Source organism: Misgurnus anguillicaudatus, chromosome 14 (assembly GCF_027580225.2).
Source record: "Misgurnus anguillicaudatus chromosome 14, ASM2758022v2, whole genome shotgun sequence".
Lineage (NCBI taxonomy): Eukaryota > Metazoa > Chordata > Actinopteri > Cypriniformes > Cobitidae > Misgurnus > Misgurnus anguillicaudatus.
In genome coordinates this window covers 27,780,223-27,799,178 of record NC_073350.2, presented here as the reverse complement: position 1 = coordinate 27,799,178, position 18,956 = coordinate 27,780,223, and the positions used below count along the sequence as shown (strand labels likewise).

Sequence of the window (18,956 nt, the reverse complement as noted above, 5' to 3'; positions counted from 1 at the left end):
TTTTCAATTTAATTCACTCATTTATTGCAAACCACTGCGTTACGCACTTTTGCAATATTTCGATAATTTCAGAATATTGCACAGCCACAGAGATTATTGTGCATATGCAGAACAGAGCTGATTTTATACAGTATGTTAATAAAATCTTGACAAAGTCTTTACAAGCATGGGCCAATGAATACATAAACTACAAGGGTTCAGAAGTCTAAAGCTCATACAATCAATGACAAAAAATTATGTGACTATTTGTCTGTGGTTGATAGTTTCAAATGTAATATTGACCTTACTCAATATCTGTGGTGACCTTGAGGTGAACAGTGATGAGTCTGTTTATTCACAGCATCTTTTAATTTGAATCCGCCACAGGGCTGCTGGTGTTTATAGTTTTTGCAGAACTATGAATGCTAATTAGACATGAATACATTTTTCTTCCAGAACTTTAGATAGACCTTTGTGCATCAGAGTGTATCCATGACAACGACATCGGGGAGGTGATGAATTCAGACTAAAGGGCAGAGCCCGTAGGCCAAACAAATCAGAATGTATAAATGAGGGATGCAAAATTCAATAGCAGTTTTTTGTCTCCAAGATTACAGCTTAGAAACCCCAGCAGAAAGATTAGATACAGCCGCTCTTTATTCAATGCACAAACACTGCCTGACTCACTCTGAAAAAGCTTATTAACTCCTCTTTTCCTGTTTATTAGTTTACTGTTGATTCAAATCTTTTTATGGACTGCAAGAAGTGCAAAATCAGCAAATATTGCCTTATGATATGTAATAATTAAGGCCATAACTGGGCTCTTATTGAATATAATGTTTTTATCTGCATTATTTATGAGAAAGCTGCATGTGAACTACTGTACGTTGTAAATTGAAGGGTAGTTATGGAAAAGTATTTTTTAAAGGACCACATTAACTTAGCATGCATATAATAGAATAAAGTGATGTTTACACATTTTCAATATTATATGTACATGAAATCTTAAATAAGTACTACGGTACTTTTTTTGTTTAACAAGAAAAAAATAAGTTACAAAAAAGAGCAAAAATCTTACATTTGTTTATAAATAATTAGCACAATAATACGATTTCATTTGTGAACTTTACCTTCGGTTCGGATCCTGTCATCAAAGGATCACACTTCAACAAACTTCTCGTTAATTCCTGTGTGAGTTAAAGTTGTAATGGTTGACTTCTAAACTGTGTAATTCATTCATTAACCAATCTGGACGACATTAGGATGAGAATCAAGTCCAAACGCGTCTCGGTTTTACTTTTTTCGGTGCTGGAAAGAACGATCTACGTGTGACATCAAAATATCGCGAGAGAGTGTGTTTGGAAATTATTCTCGCGATACCTTAAGTCATAAGCCGATTGGTCTGCGCAGTCGAACACATCTGCATACTTGCACTGATTTTATACCAGATTAATGCATTTTTGTCCATTAACTGTACCCTCTAACGTGTGCGTACATTATATTAAAGGCAAACTTAATTTGGCAGATTTATGAGCCTTTTTATCAAGCGAGGAGCAGCAGTCCTCACAATGTGCTTGTCATGATATGTTAATGAGGACATTTGGCCATTATCTAAACTTTTAAACTAAGGACTGTTCGATCTCAAAGTTTGCAATATTTGTTTTGTTTTATTTTTGTACTGACCATTAAATTTTCATTTTGGGAGGCACTTAAAACTGACAACGAGTAACTCGGCTAATGCGTATTTAGCTTCGATTAACATGTATTATTATCATGATATTTATACAACAGCGCCCTCATGAGGTAGATATGCGATATGCTATATTTTTTAAACTTGAATTGGTAAATGACCCAACTAAAGAAGACTGTTAGTGCTACAAATTTAACGACATCAATTTAAATTCAACCACTTTATTGGACCATAACTCGGGTATCTTTAAATAAGTAAGATTATATGGTTGTCCGGCATCAATGCCTTATAAGTCTCTGTTTGATAGAAGTGCGCAAAAATGTGCTGACGTCAGAGGAAGGGTGTAGACGCTTTACTGTCTAGCCCGTTTCTATGGTCTATAGCCTGTCCACTCTAGACAGTATTGTAGCACATTACGACGAGAGCAAAAAAGTATTTTTGTGATTATAACTATTTACATTATCTTTCTACATAATGTAAAGAACATTTAGAAAAAAATATAACCTTGATATCTTTAATATTGACTGAGTAAGGCCATGTCAAAGATTGGAATAAATGTAAAAACAATAAGTGAAATCAAACTTAAACTCAACTAGATTAGGAGACTATATATTTTACTACATTGCATTGTATTGTATATTATGCATCATATTATGTTATATACTGAATTATAATATTATAATGACATACAAAATATGCCGACCAGCACGAGAACCAACCCGGAAGTGTGAGCTGAGTGGCACCACCTCCTACTTTCAGAAGAACATCTTTGTCTGTAAAAGAAGAGGAAAAAAGTGAAAAGCAACAGATTCGAGGGGCGTATAGTTTTTGTGTGATTAAACCCTGAGTTTATCTCTGGATAAGTCGTGTTGAAGGGGATGCTGGGTGTCGCAGACATGACGGGCAGGTAAATACAACAAATATGACTGCGGTTTATACATTTTATTTTGCAACAGAGATGCATGAAGAACACACCGCCAGTTTTATTGCATTATCTTTTTCTTATAGTTTTATTCTTGTTTATGTCTCACTCTATCTCCGTTTGCTTCTGTAACATCGCTATTGTTGATTGTTTTTAACTTAGAGCGTTAATATAAAAGATAATGAATTGCGGGATAACGGTGAATGCTAAGCTAACTAACGTTAGCCTCCCTAGTGGAGTCTTCCTGACACGCACGCACACGCGCAGTGTTTAGATTAGCGCCGCAGTCATACTGTAATTAACTCTCTGCGCAATAAAAATGAATGAAATGTGATGTAAATGGAGTAAAGTATCTGAATAAGAAGATAAATGTTTAAATCTGTACACGTAACGTACAGGTAAGTAAGGTATTTAATAGATTACAGTAGCCTATGCAAAACTTAATTTTAGTGACGCTAATGACGGATAGGACTCTTCCTAAATTCATTACAAATTAAATTAATAAAATTGTAAGATGTTTTGTTTGTCTGCATGTTGGGAGAACATATGAGTTCAGTTTTTCCAAACATTCCTGAGATTGTTGCTTAAACTGACTGTCAGATCTCCCTGAGGAGACGCATACAATCTACTTCCTGTCCTGAGATCTGATAATGCTCTCCAGTACACTTTGAACTGGAAATTAATATGATCACTATCACTATTTTACTTTAACGCGCCAAAATCCCAGCCTTGTATCTCAGACAGTGTTACATGTAACTTAAAATATTTAAGGAGTTATAAATGCACATTTTGGTTTGGGGACAGAAGCAGCTTTACCCACAAACACACAAATGGTTAAATATCTCTGACTTTCTCACACAGCAGTGTCAGGTCTCCAGTGTTGTTCTTGCACACGATAAGTCCTTGGACATACTTTTCTTAAAGTGATAGTTAACCCAAAAAGAAAAATTCTCTCCTCATTTAATGATGATGTATGAATTTCTTAAATACAGGGAAAGAAACCAAGTGTGCCCAGTTTGACTTTTGGGTGAACTAACAGTTGTAAGAGCCTTTATCTCTTAAAAACACGCATATGATCTATTTTTGGATCTGCTCTGTGTTGGTAGACAAGCAGATCCGCTTTGGTTTGCCATATTAGGGAAGATGGCCTTAGAAACATCAGTCTGTTTTAACACCCAGGCAACGGTGGGAAGAAGATCCACCCTCCTAATAGCCACATCACTCGTGATGTCAGAGGATAAATGTCTGTCTGGGGAACCGTGAGTGGTTAATTTTGAATGATCATGTCTGGTTTCAAGGCAACGGCCGGCTATTTATGTTGATGTGATGTAAACTTAGTTTCAGTCTTGTACAGTCATTGCGAGTCATTTGCAAAGTGCTGAACAGGCCTACATGGAGTTTTTAGGTGGAGAAACTTCATCACTGTCAAAATCACTCTGTTTGTTAGCCCTATTAAATGAAGTGTGTTAATAACCCATTTTACTTCTGTTATTTGTGATATTTTTTTGTAAAATATTCAGATAATAAGAAAAATATAACATTTATTATCATATAATACAATCAGGTCCGTGCATTAGGAAAGTAAAATAGGGTCCACTTTGATTTTGTGTTAAAAAACTATTAAAATATCCACTGACAAAAGATCAAATATGTGGAGTGGAGTTTTGCTTTATTCCTTGGTCTTGTTTGTAGTGTAGATACTCTAATGCCATTAAAGCTGACCCATGGCTTTGTGTTTAGGTAATGGCCGACATAAAGCAATGTTAATCGATTTGGATGTGAAGATCTACAGATCGTAAGCTCACAGACACCACTGATCCATTTATCCTCTATTTGATCTTTTCCTAACAGCAACATGGCTAATGCCCTGGCAAACGCCTCGTGCGAACGGTGCAAAAGTGGCTTTGCTCCGGCGGAGAAGATCGTCAACAGCAACGGTGAGCTGTATCACGAGCAGTGCTTCGTCTGTGCCCAGTGTTTCCAGCAGTTTCCAGATGGACTCTTTTATGAGGTACTATATGGAAACATGTCATGGGTGACCTACGCTTACAGAGTATGCGCGGATAGTGCACATGTACTATTTTGATGATGAAATTTGCATCCACCATACATTGTATGCTTGCGAGTGATTCTCACGTAATTCATATTTAGAAGGTGTCCAGCATTCAGAATTATTAAAAAGCCCTTGAAGCCAATTTTTTTGCACATATAAGATTAAGGTCTGAACTTACTATAACCATTTTTTAGAGGATTTAAAAAATATTTCCTATAGAATAATTTACATTTTTTAGTTGATCATTATCAAAAATTATCATTACCGCAACATGATATTACATTAAATATATGCATTTACAAACTCATGTTTCGGTAATGAGAACTAAAAAGTTTCTAAAAAACCAAATTCAACTTTTATCTGGAGAGAAAAAATAAGAACTGCTTACCTGGAAGCCATCTTGAGTGTTACAGTCAATTATGTCCCTTCCAACAATTTTTTTTAATTGTTAGTTCCTTGAGGGCTTAAACAATGATTGAAAATTGTTGCGGAGGATGAGAAAATTGGTCTTGGCTACATTTTATATTCCTTTATTATTGTCTCTACATTTTCCAATGATCACCAAATACCACACGTTTCTTTACTGTAAATGTTTATAGTATAACATGCACTGAAGCTTTTTATTTTTTAAATTTTTAAATTATAAATATTTTCATGTCAAAGAACCCAAATTCAGTCATGGACACGTTGCGGTAATGAAAATTTTCCCCTTAAATGTGGAAAAAACTACAAAAATGGTTTGTATGATGTCATTTGAAATCATGTGAAAAATAGTACGTGAAGAGATGTTTGTAACTGTATGCTTCTTATTTTGATACTCTTACTTTGCATTTACTTTTTTTATCAAAATGTTTCATGACACCTCATAAGTCTAATTTCGCGAGAATCACCCATGTGTGTACAGGAGTATGTACTATGTGGGCTACGAAAGGTGTTGCGAATTGTTGCCATGCGCATGTGTCAAAATTAGCGCATGTGTATGAGTCAAATTGACTGTGCTTTGCAAGACACTTAACTGTGCACGTACACTCACGTGATAGATAGATAGATAGATAGATAGATAGATAGATAGATAGATAGATAGATAGATAGATAGATAGATAGATAGATAGATAGATAGATAGATAGATAGATAGATAGATAGATAGATAGATAGATCTGTACATAACTTTTAATTTTACGTTTCAAACAGAGATGGCGATAGAGAGATAAAATTAATTAAATGCAGCTTTAATGTACTTTTTATGTACATTGAGTGTTCATTTGACTCTTATTACAACTGATGTTGTGCTTTTTTGTTGATATGTTTATTTTTCTGTATTTTTATAGTTTGAGGGAAGAAAATACTGCGAACATGATTTCCAGATGTTGTTCGCTCCATGTTGCCACCAATGTGGTAAGAATCGACGCACAGAAGCGCCCACACAAACACAGGTGATGCAATTCCCTGACTGTGTTAATTGTAAATTTCATTCCCACAGGAGAGTTTATAATTGGGCGTGTGATTAAAGCCATGAATAACAGCTGGCATCCCGACTGCTTCTGCTGTGATATCTGCCAGGCCGTGCTCGCTGACGTCGGATTCGTCAAGAACGCCGGGCGGTGAGTTTGTAGCCAATTAGAAGTCTCTCTAGTGATGAGATCACAGACAACAAGTCTTAAGACTGATCTAGGATCATCCTACAAACTAAAATTGACTGTGTTTACCAGCCACCTGTGCCGCCCGTGTCATAACCGCGAGAAGGCTCGCGGTCTCGGGAAGTACGTCTGTCAGAAGTGTCACGCCATCATCGAGGAACAGCCTCTCATTTTCAAAAACGACCCGTACCATCCCGACCACTTCAACTGCAGCAACTGCGGGTCAGTACAGTTTTTACTATCTGCTACATCTGTTTACAGAAAAAGAGATGAATTTGTGGTTTCGTGTGTTTTACAGTAAGGAGCTGACCGCTGATGCTCGTGAGCTTAAAGGTGAACTCTACTGCCTCCCCTGCCACGATAAAATGGGTGTGCCTATCTGCGGAGCCTGCAGGCGTCCAATCGAGGGCCGTGTGGTTAATGCCATGGGAAAGCAATGGCATGTTGAGGTGTGTGTGTTGTTTTGTGACAAGACAGTGTGTTCAACATGTTCATTTTCTCTTTCTAATTTCATTTCTTAATGAGACATTTGGTTCAGACAAGCTTTACAGAACAAGAAAAAGAGAAAAGCCTCATTTGATAGTGATTATAACTGACTGCATAGAGGTTTCTACAGCGCACTCATTATGGTACTGCAATCTCTTTAGTTACCGTTGCTCTACTGTGACCCAAATCAATACCTGAACAAATTAATGTAAAGTTATTAACATTTTAATTTACCTTGGAGCAATTGTAGGTGTCTGTACCGATACTGTTATACATGCTCATACGGGAATGAGGTTTGATGTGTAGTTTAATCCTGAGAACCCACAGCACATTTAGATGTCTGTCTTATTTAACACCCCTGATTTATATCATCAGCTCATTATAACACAGATCCATGAGACAAAGGTTGCTTTAATTACAGGCCTTTGTAACTATCTTTAGTAATGCTATTGAAATATGAATCCTGTTCTTATATTAGTCATACTTTACTTCACTGCTCTCCTGTATATATTGATCTTTGTAGCTAAATTCTGTATGTGTGTGTGTGTGTTTGAGCATTTTGTCTGTGCTAAGTGTGAAAAACCCTTTTTGGGACACCGTCATTATGAGAGGAAAGGTCTGGCTTACTGCGAGACTCACTACAACCAGGTAAGAGATGCAAAACTCAATTATGGTCTAAAAAATGTCTTAAAATATGTGAAGATGGACACTTTAGCTGCACAAGCTCCATTTCATGTTTTGTCCAAAATGTCACATGCACCGCAATTCAAAATTAGAGCCCGTTATTGCAACTAATTTAGTGATTTGATTGTTTTTATATGGTTTTGATATAAATATTTCATTAAAACTATTACTTTTGCAGACATAGAATTTATTTTGTGTGCTGTCACTTTAAGACCTACAGTGTTCCCACGGGTCCTTGAAAGTTGTCCTTAAAAGTGAATCTGGGGGGAAAATTCAAGGCCCTGGGAAGTTTTTGAAAATATACATGCATAGATACAGGTCATTAAAAGTGCTTGAATCTATTTTATGCAAGAAGCTTTCTGGATAAAAAAATCCATATTATTCCCTGTGTAGTGTAGGATAATATCATAAAAATTCTAGACTTTTTAAGCACACGTGCTAAACTGTTTACTTTAAATGCTTATATCTTCTGTATGCGAATGTTGATTCATACCAAAATGCTTTTTTGCATAGTTGTGTTTGACACATGAAAACATCTCAGGTTACATATCTAACTGTTGTTCCCTGAGAAGGGAACGAGATGCTGCGTCTCCCTTGCCATACTTCCTGCGTCCCTGTAACGCCATCTTTGGCAATATTTCAGATAGCGATATACTTTCTGGCTCCCGCGTCATGCTGTCTTTGTCGTTAAGCCTCACCATGAATTTGAAGTTTACTAAGGTGTGGCAACCCTGAGTACATGAAATGCACTGATCCAGTATACTGTTACTCATGGGATTTATTTCTAATTTGTTCACATTCACACATCACACTACATTTACAAGAATAAAAGAAGTATAAAATAGTATCTATTATATAGTATATCCTCTATAGAATCAGCTTTATTTGTGTCTCTCTCTCAAGGTTTTTTTTCTTCCTAGGACTTTTTTCCTACTGACTAAAAAGCCAGGAGTTTTTTTCTCCTAGGAGGTTTTTCAACCCCTATGGAGTCAGCTGACCTTGGCTTAACTTAGCACTTTTGTCTATACGTTACATTATTACTACACTAGTACGGTTTAATCTTAGCCACTGTCCATTGATTTTTCTGTGTTTTCTCCTGCATTTATTAATGTAAAGCTGTTTTGAAACAATTAAACAATTGTGAAAAGCGCTATATAAATAAAATTGAATATTTAAGTGTGGCTTTTCAAATAATTTTGTTAAAATCAATCCCAGACACAAAACTTTTCAAACATTGAGATCTGTTAAGCATCTTGCTTGAATATTTAAAGGCGGAGTGCACAATGTTTAAAAAACGCTTTGGAAAAGGAGACGGGCCGACTACCAAAACACAATCAGTAGTAAGGAGCGTGTCTACTAACCGACATCCTTGCCGGGTGCGTAAGTGTGGGGCGGGTCTTTTAAAAAAAGGTCCAGATTCTATTGGGGTAGGGGCGTGTTTGTTTAGGTGATTTCAAATATCAACATTGGCTTTCAAACATTGTGCACTCCGCCTTTAAGTGCCCAAGGCATAAAACACGTAAAAATGAAAAACATTGCATTCTTGCTAATGACACATTTATGTCAGACTAGCATACACTGTGCTTTATTTCCTGAAGCAGTTTTTACTTTCTTGTTGTTACTGTCATGCCGACAGTTTTAAGCCATTTGCTGAGGAAGTTCGTTACAATCAACATTTATAGTTAACTAGATTTAACAATACAATAACAATCTGGTTTAATGGCACAAACAATTTAAAACTGCATTTGCATACTTGTGTAAAACAAGCCTTAAAGCCTCTTAAGCCTAAAATGCTGTCACATTTATTGCCACAACTTTATGGTTAAAATCGCTTTGATTCTGATGTGAAATTAAACTGTTTGTCTATTTGGCAGCTTTTTGGTGATGTTTGTTACCATTGCAACCGCGTGATCGAAGGAGACGGTAAATACTGTTTACATTGCTTCTTTAATGTATCAGCTAAATGTCTATAGGTCTGAATTTAAAGATTGTTTGTTGGTTTTTTCTCAGTGGTCTCGGCTCTGAATAAGGCTTGGTGTGTGAACTGTTTCTCCTGCGCAACATGCAACACCAAACTCACCCTCAAGTAAGTGATTTTACACAAATTTATTCATCATTTCTCTGGGTTTTAACCCTATGTGGGGTGAGAGATTTCTATTATAAAATTAATCTTATGGATTTTAATTATACTGAGAAATATACATTTCTTAAAAACTTAACCTTCTGTTACGTATTTGGGAGTTTTGGAGCATAAAAAATAGTACTGCAGACCAAACAGATTAAGGACCTGTGCGCTATCACCAATTCCTCCTTTTCGTTTCTTTGTTATTGACTCTTGTGTGTCTCTGTAAATTTGTCTTTGTCTGTGCTGAAGTGCTTTAAATTGGGAATTCTAGCTTTTGTGTTGTGATGTTCTTCTGTGGACCATTACTAACCTTTCTGTGCTCCTAATGCTTGTATTTTCTGTTTCTGTCACCTTCAATCCTCTCAATCGCTCTCAAAACGGCACCACATTCTATTTCTCTTTCCAACTTTAAATCCATTTCCTTTACCCATTGTCCTCCACCTTTCCTATTGCCGCTCGTTTCTCCTCTCGGTGGTCCTGAAGAGAGAGATTCGTGGAGGTGGACCTGAAGCCGGTGTGTAAACACTGTTACGAACGGCTACCGGAAGACCTAAAACGTCGGTTGGCGAAACGGGAACGAGACTCGCGCGAACGTCGAAAGAAATCCATCGCCGTCTGTCTGTAACCCTTTTCTATCTCTTTACCTCTCCATTCTCATCTGCTTCACTCCTTCCTTGTCATTGGTTAGTGTCCTCACGTGTTTGTGTCATTTCACATCTCTTTGTTTCTTTTTTTTGTATTCGCTTCTTTAATGTTTAATAGTGTTAGATTTCAATCTTTGGTTACACAGGATGGTCCTGATTGTCATATTATTAGTGCCATTGTTTTTTTTTTTTTTTTAATCATCGATCTTTCCATTACTCCTACTTTTAAAGGTGCAGTGTGTACTTTCTAAAGTATTTCTTGACAGAAATGCAAAATAATATACAAAACTATATTATAAGAGGTGTATGAAGACCTTTTTATAATGAACTTTTATGTTTTTATTACCTTAAAATGAGACGTTTTTATCTACATACACAGAGGGTCCCCTTACATAGAAGTCGCCATTTTGTGCCGCCAAGACAATTTTTTTTTACGAAGTTGTGTCCGACAATGACATGCTTTTCCGGTGGCGCTACCGTAGCTTCTCTATGTGTTTCAAGCTGTTGAGCTGTTTTTGAGCTGTTGTTTGCAATTCACAACCTCACCACTAGATGCCACTAAAATGTACACACTGCACCTTTAAGTATTTATTAAAAAAGCACATAACAAAACATGTATTGTATAAACATGTAGAGCATACTTTAACACAAGTGCACGTCTCTATGTAAGCACAATTGTACGTCTTGTGTTTAAATGATCACATTTTTATTGTATGTGGAACCCAAATTATAATGTGTAATGCAGTGTGTAAAACGTAGCGGTACGCTTGCAAATACGGACTTATGTTTACGTAAAAACTTGTTTCTGGCAAAAGTGTTTGAAAATGGCTAAATTTTGCAATGCTTTTTCAGGAACAAGTTTGTGGAGTTTGACATGAAGCCAGTATGCAAGAAATGTTACGAGAAGTTTCCTCTGGAGCTGAAGAAAAGACTCAAGAAGTTAGCGGAAACCCTGGGACGCAAGTAAACCTCCTCACCTGCAGGAGGAGCCAAAGGGTGATCAAGTATTACAACAATGGTGCTTAAAGAAATGAACACAGACCAAAGAAAATCTGGATATCTGCATATCCGATGCATAACTTACATGTCTTAAATCTTACTGTTTTTTATATTCTACTAAAAGATGTCTCTCTTTTTTGACATGACTATACGTAGCTTGCAGATTTTCTTTGGTCTTACACCAAAAGTTGTTGCTGTACACGCTTGTATAATCACTGAAACCAAACGTTGTCTAATGATATATGTATGTACTTGCATGTTTATAAAAGTAAATTCTAGATCTAGTCACACCGTTCAGGGGTTTTGGGATCATTCAGCACGTATTTCAGCTTGTTTTTTTCCTTTCTGTATCTGGCCATGGGCCTCGGCTTTGATCTGTTGATCTAAGAGTGCTTGATATTTAATGTATGCCCGAGTCTTACATTTTCTCTCTGAAAGGGAATCAAAAGTTAGCGCATGATGTAATGAGATTAGAGGAATGCGAAAACTTTTAAACCTTTAAAACCAACAACTCGATTGCAGCGTGATGATCTTTCCTCAAATGATTGTGCTTTATTAAAGCTTTTGCGGTGTGCTAGAAATATGCAATAATTTATATCACATTCATTTATGCATAGTTTTAAAAACAGCATTGACTTGTCACATTCTTTCACTTTTTTACTTTTAAGAGTTTAGATTTAGGATGCATCTGCCTTATTTTATTACAGGGCTCTTGTAATCGACAAATTTAAATGATGTGCCTTGTGTTTTTTATCTAAATGGATGGCAATTATGTTTGATTTATATAACAAATATAATTTCATTGGAGAACATTCTGTCCTTTTATGGGTTGGTTCTGTATCCACCTTCTAAAATGTCTTAAAATGGATTATTAACTTCACTACGGTTCTGCAAATGCACATTTAGTTATATTTGTAATGTTTAATTGTACATTAAAGTGAAAAATGGTCAAAATAAATTAATTCCCAGCTGTCTCTGGGGCATTACCCTTTACAAAAAGGTCATAATAATATGTACCATTAAGGTACAGATATGTACCTTTTGAGATACTACTATGAGCTTTTCAGGTCCAAAGCTGTACTTTTTGAAAGGGTACCGCCCCAGTGACAGCTGTGGTACATATTTTGAAAATTTATTTTGATACGCATATGTTCTAGTTTTATTTGTTCTCCTCTTTAAAAGAATTGGCCTTTAAACATTTCATAATAAAAATGTATTAATTTCATAACAGAAATATATGGAAAAAGCAAAACTAGTTTTACGCATTTGTCTTATTCTGTATTCACAAAAGCATTTAAGCAAAATATACAAAGTTGTGATGCTTGGCAGCTTTGAAATCTTAAATTTCACTAATGTTCTGTATGAAATGTATTAATAAAGTATGCACTATTTCATGGTCATTTAAAGTGTCATATACTTTTTGTCTATCTGGTGTCTAAAAAATATGATTTTTTACCTTTTAAATTAAATTATTCCACAGGACTGTTGAATGCTTTATTCTGATTGGCTGAGAAATGTTTCATGGGTGTTGATTATTTTTCTGTAAACCGCACACACCTTTTAAATGTCTTGAAAATAGGCACCAGAGCAATGTTTGTGGTAACCGTGGTATAAAAGGAATAATGCACGCTTCGCGTCATGCTACATGACCACCTTGGGTGTGCATCATTTTCGAATTATTTAATAGCCTGTCGTCAATTATTCCTTACTTTGTGTATTGTAGTTTGTACAGAATGATCTGATACCCAATGGTTCTCAAAATAAAGCTGGTGGGTAGATGGAGCCAGGGGGCCCTTAGTTTTATGACGTTATATAAAATACAGTAATTTATCATAATTTGTGTAATCAAACCTTAAAAAATATATAACTACTAACCAACAGCACTGCTTTGCATCAATATGTTTTGTTTAAATCAAAGTTTGAAGTTATGTTATGATTTTCTTTGGGAGGCCGTAAAGGGATGCACCCTACAGAAGGAGGGGGGGTACACTTAAACGTTTGAGAACCACTGTGTTAACCTTTAATATTGTTTCATAACAACGAAAATGTATTAAATATAGAGTTTAAAAAATATATATTGTTTCATGAATCTGCCTTAGGTGTTATGTGTGATGTGTAAACATGTCACCAGGTGGTGCTCTTCACACAAAAAACATCTCTGATAAGTCTTCAAAAGTTAAAGAGATAGTTCACCCAAAATTTAAAATTCTGTCATCTTTTCATCCTTATGTTGTTCTAAACCTGTATGAATTTATTTTTTCTGATGAACACAAAAGAAGATATATTGAGAAATAATGGTAGGCACACCTGATTGTAACCATTGACTTCCATAGTAGGAAAGCAATTTGCAATTTTTTCCATAGTAGGAAAAAACAAATGGGATGGAATTCAATGGGTACCTTACCATCAACTGTCAACTGTGTGCTTACCATCATTTATCACAATACTTCCAAAATATTTGTTTTTCCTACTATGGAAGTCAATGGGTACCGTCAAATGTGTGCTTACCATCATTTATCAAAATATCTTCTTCATTTATCACAATACTTCCAAAATATTTGTTTTTTCCTACTTTGGAAATCAATGGTCACAGCAGATGTCTCCTTACCATCATTTACCAAAATATCTTCATCATCATTTATCACAATACTGCCCTACAAAGCCAAAGTGCAGTAACTACTCATTTGGTTAAAATTAAGTTAGGGTTGAAATGGGCTTAGTGAGATCTGTTGTGTCTTGTGACAAAGTCTCCTGGTTCAATTTTGTCCCATTTCAGAGAAATGCGTGCCAAAATTGCAGTAACATGTTTGACTGGCTGGTGTAAAAAACTTTAAAGGCCTTTTTCTTGGTTTCAGTGTTTGTGTAGTTACTGCACTTAGTTTTTGTAGGGCAGAATACTTCCAAAATATTTGTTTTCCTACTATGGAAGTCCATGGTTACAGCAGATGTTTGCTTACCTTCATTTATCAAAATATCTTCATCATTTATCACAATACTTACAAAATATTTGTTTTCCTACTATGGAAGTCAATGGTTACAGCAGATGTGTGCTTACCTTCATGTACCAAAAAATCTTCTTCGTCATCTATCACAATACTTTCATAATATTTGTTTTCCTACTATGGAAGTCAATGGTTACAGCAGATGTGTGCTTACCATCATTTATCAAAATATCTTCTTCATCATTTAACACAATACTTCCGAAATATTTGTTTTCCTACTATGAGAGTCAAGGGTTACAGCAGATGTGTGTTTACCATCATTTATCAAAATATCTTCGTCATTTATCACAATACTTCCGAAATATTTGTTTTCCTACTATGAAAGTCAAGGGTTACAGCAGATGTGTGTTTACCATCATTTATCAAAATATCTTCGTCATTTATCACAATACTTCCGAAATATTTGTTTTCCTACTATGAAAGTCAAGGGTTACAGCAGATGTGTGTTTACCATCATTTATCAAAATATCTTCGTCATTTATCACAATACTTCCGAAATATTTGTTTTCCTACTATGAGAGTCAATGGTTACAGCAGATGTGTGCTTACCTTCATGTACCAAAAAATCTTCTTCGTCATTTATCACAATACTTTCATAATATTTGTTTTCCTACTATGGAAGCCAATGGTTACAATCAACTGTGTGCTTACTATCATTTATCAAAATATCTTCATCATTTATCATAATACTGCCAAAATATTTGTTTTCCTACTATGGAAGTCAATGGTAACCGCAGATGTGTGTTTACCATCATTTACCAAAATATCTTTATCAGTTAATACTTCCAAAATATTAGTTTTCCTACTATGGAAGTCAATGGTCACTATCTGCTGTGTGTTTACCATAATTTACCAAAATATCTTCATCATTTATCACAATACTTACAACATATATTTTTTTCCTACTATGGAAGTCAATGGTTACAATCAGCTGTGTGCCTACCATCATTTATCAGAATATTTTATTCATCATTTATCACAATACTTCCAAAATATTTGTTTTTCCTATTATGGAAGTCAATGGGTACTGTCAACTGTGTGCTTCCAAAATATTTGTTTTCCTACTATGGAAGTCAATGTAAGATATATAAAAACAAAAATCTCTAAAAGCTTATCAATTATAAATAAAGCAAAACTCTATCTTGATAAAAATGCACTCCGTATTTTATATTGTACCTTGGTATTACCGTATTTTACTTATTGTGTTGAAGTGTGGGGAAATACTTACCAGAACACAATAAACCCTTTGATTATATTGCAGAAAAGAGCTGTGAGGATCATTCATAAGGTTGGTTTTATAGAACATACTCACAATCTGTTTACGCAGTCAAAGTTGTTAAAATTTGATGATCTTGTACAATATAATACAGCAATGGTCTTATACAAAGCATTTAATAAATTATTACCCCCTAACTTACAACGTTTTTTTAAAACTCCAGTGCGAACTCATAATTTGAGAGGTTTTGGACATGTTTCCATACCGAGAGCCCAAACCACACGTAAATGTCACTGTGTGTCTGTATGTGGAGTGAAACTTTGGAACAGACTGGACTTGCTATTAAAGCAATGCAAAACTATTCATCAATTCAAATTCTTATATAAACACTGGATCTGGTTAAAATATAGAGATGAGGGTCTTTAACTTAGATTGTTGTTGTACTCTGTCTCATAGTGTGAACATGTGCTCAGTGTTTCCTTACCATCGTTGCTATATTGTCCATTACATTGTTGGCATTGTTTACTTCTATTATATTGTGTCATGTGTCTTATAGTGTTAACATGTGCTCAGTACCATTTACCATCATTAGTATATTGTCTTTTATCATTGTTGGTATATTGTCTATTATTATCGTTGGATATTATCCGTTAATCATGGTTTGGATTGTATGTTTATTATTTTGTTGGAAACAATTGTTGTTATATAAACTAATTTGTTATTGTGGTAACGCCACCGTGATATATATATATTTTTTTTTTCAATCTGAGAGCACAGTAAATATGAAGCCTAAATATTAATTACAAATGGTGACGTAGGGGTGGGATTAAATAAGTTGTCTTCTTCCCACTCCCTTTCAGGCAGAATATGATTATTATATCTGTATATTTGAATATTGTATATTTGTTTGATTGTTATTTTTTCTTTTTTCGTCGTTTTTTTGAACTATATGATTTACCATATTGTCTACTGCCTGGAATAAAAAATCTAATCTAAAAAAAAAAAAAATCTAAAAATGGGTACCGTCAAATGTGTGCTTCCAAAATATTTGTTTTTCCTACTATGGAAGTCAATAGTTACAGCAGATGTGTGCTTACCATCATTTACCAAAATATCTTCATCAGTTATCACAATACTTCCAAAATATTTGTTTTCCTACTATGGAAGTCAATGGTTACAATCAGCTATGTGCTTACCATCGTTTCTCATCAGAATTTTCATTTCTGGGTGAACTATCCCTTTAAAGTTCTTTAAAGAGCATCTTTTCTCTCACCTTTTCTTATTTTATTTTCACATTTGCACTTTTAATAAAAAATAGCAACGTTAATGAAACGTTTCAATCAAAAGAACGTCAAACAGGAAAGTGCCAAATATGAAGCACTCTCAGGTGGATTGGATTGAATAAACAGCCTCTCAGTTTCACTGATCCGACGAACGCTTTCCGTCGTATCCTCTTAAGCTCCGCTCCTAAGCACAAGTTTAAACAATACCTCTGATTTCATTATTGTGACTCAATAGCACAGCCGAGAACTGAGAAATATTATCTGCCTGTCGTCTCTCGACTGTCATCGTTTACAATGGAAGTAATTTACATTCAGCCTAATTTCTGCGCTCCCTTTGGCTCCAGCAATTCGTCATTTCCCTCGTGAGAGTATCTTTCTCTTTTCGAATCAAACGAGAGAAGGAAATGACAGAGAACAATAAGACATCCAGAAAGTCCTGAAAGAGGACAATCGAAGAGGGTGGATGCGTGTAGTTAGTTTCCTTGGAGATAATCGGGCACTGCGCATGTACGTACGGCACCGTTTCTCTTCACTAAGAGGCTTTTTAATATAACTTGTTCATCTTTATCTACATGCACTGGAACAAATAGATTTTGCTCTCCTTGTTCATTGATTATTATCTAGCGGCTTCATAACAACCCCATAAAAAAATCTTAAGTACGTTTTTAAAAATGTAATACGGGTAGCGGGAAACCAGAACTGGGTGGCGTCTGCTTATTAAGGATTTACATCAAACTAAATGTTTGTTTGGGGCCTGCAGTGCCCATAGGTCTATTTTAGTCTTTATGCGAATGAAGTATACCGGTGGAAAGCAGAGTTTGTTGAGACCGTGTCCATAAGTAGCCACCTTTAATTATTCATGCTGAGTGGGAATAGTTATTTGCTTGACTTTGTTATTCAAAGATTGAACGCATTGATTGACTACTGTAGACATTTGGTCCTCTTGCACGCGTTGGATCAATTTGTGTTTGTGTGTGCGTAAGAGTGAATACAAGCAGAGAGGTTCATTGCTTTGGGGAGTTATCGCAAAGGACTTAAAATCTATCATGGTGACAGTGTGCATGGAAAACGTCGATACGTGTCACACATAGAAACCCTTCCGGGTGGATAAAGGAAGGCGACAAGTGCCGAGCTGGGGATCTGTGCGCGGAAACGTGCAGGTGCTGCAGCGCTTATCGGGTTTCTGGTTGTCCAAACATAGCGCGGTTCATTTTTTTGATTAATATTATTGATCCAACAGGGAATATTATGGTGGGCCACTCATCCGATATGAACACGGTTGCTCTTCCGTGCCGGCTGGTGATTTCAAAGTTGCTTTTCTCTAAAGTTTAGCGAGGGAAAGTTTCGGGAGATGTTTCACGCAGGATATTGGCATGTATGCATTATTTATATATTTTGGTGGTTTCTATATATCTACTTGCCAAATCTACTTGTTCTCTGCATAATTATAAGTAAAAGGAGTAACATTATGATGGATGCAGTAAGTCTCTGCATCCTTTACTTGTGGGGCAGGTGTCACTTTGTCACTTTTCAGGAAAAATGCTCTCTAAATGTACCAAGCTGTCACTGGGGCAGTACCCTTTAAAAAGGTCCTAATGTGTATAGAGGGTATGCACGTGACATCACCTTCAGCGAAAGCGAGTGCGTTTACGCCCACTGAGTGGCAAAGAGTCTGAGCGACAGCATTAGCATAGCGTGAAAATGTGTCTAAAATTGGAAAAGTAGTTGTGTGATCACACAGATTCAAAAAAAATTTGGAGTGGTCTTTTTCCAGACTGCAAAAAACACTTAAAGCAGAAGTAAATAAGTAGCAATAGGGTGATTCTCGCGAAATTAGACTAATGAGGTGTCATGAAACATTTGGATAAAAAGTACATGCAAAGTAAGAGTATCAAAATAAGAAGCATATACAAACATCTCTTAATGTACTATTTTGCACATGATTTCAAATGACATCATACAAACCAATTTTGTAGTTTTTCCACATTTAAGGGGGAAATTTTCATTACCGCAACATGTCCATGACTGGATTTGGGTTCTTTGACATGGAAATATTTATAATTAAAAAAATCTAAAAAAATAAAATAAAAATGTAACATTTACAGTAAATAAACGTGGTATTTGGTGATCATTGGTAAATGTAGAGACAATAATAAGGAATATAAATTTGTCCAAGACCAATTTTCTCATCCCCCGCAACAATTTTCAATCATTGTTAGCCATCAAGGAACTAAC

At 35.5% G+C, this 18,956-nt stretch overlaps 2 protein-coding genes across 5 annotated transcripts in view; one reads left to right on the top strand and one right to left on the bottom strand.

The window, feature by feature from the left end:
• thsd7bb (thrombospondin, type I, domain containing 7Bb) overlaps window positions 1-18,956 on the bottom strand; it is a 172,754-nt gene that overhangs the window by 121,785 nt on the left and 32,013 nt on the right. Inside the window, exon 3 of one of the 3 annotated variants that reach the window (XM_073876172.1) lies at window positions 2,360-2,442. The exons of 1 other annotated variant lie outside the window; for it this stretch is intronic. The gene's annotated coding sequence lies outside the window, so the exon portion shown is untranslated. Of the gene's footprint in view, window positions 1-1,109; window positions 1,518-2,359; window positions 2,443-18,956 lie in introns of those variants that run through there. One more of the 3 variants, XM_073876170.1, reaches the window with a different exon arrangement.
• Window positions 2,417-12,620, top strand: lims1 (LIM and senescent cell antigen-like domains 1). Of its 2 annotated transcripts, none has more exons than XM_055184592.2 (10): window positions 2,417-2,576; window positions 4,443-4,602; window positions 5,974-6,040; window positions 6,126-6,246; window positions 6,355-6,504; window positions 6,581-6,731; window positions 7,324-7,416; window positions 9,327-9,375; window positions 9,463-9,538; window positions 11,074-12,620. In XM_055184592.2, exons 1-10 carry the CDS (start codon window positions 2,548-2,550, stop codon window positions 11,186-11,188), a joined length of 1,011 nt encoding a protein of 336 aa, XP_055040567.1. In that variant the 5' UTR covers window positions 2,417-2,547; the 3' UTR covers window positions 11,189-12,620. The 2 variants fall into 2 exon arrangements, with proteins under 2 accessions (XP_055040567.1, XP_073732275.1); XM_073876174.1 differs by lacking the exon at window positions 2,417-2,576 and adding an exon at window positions 2,835-2,989.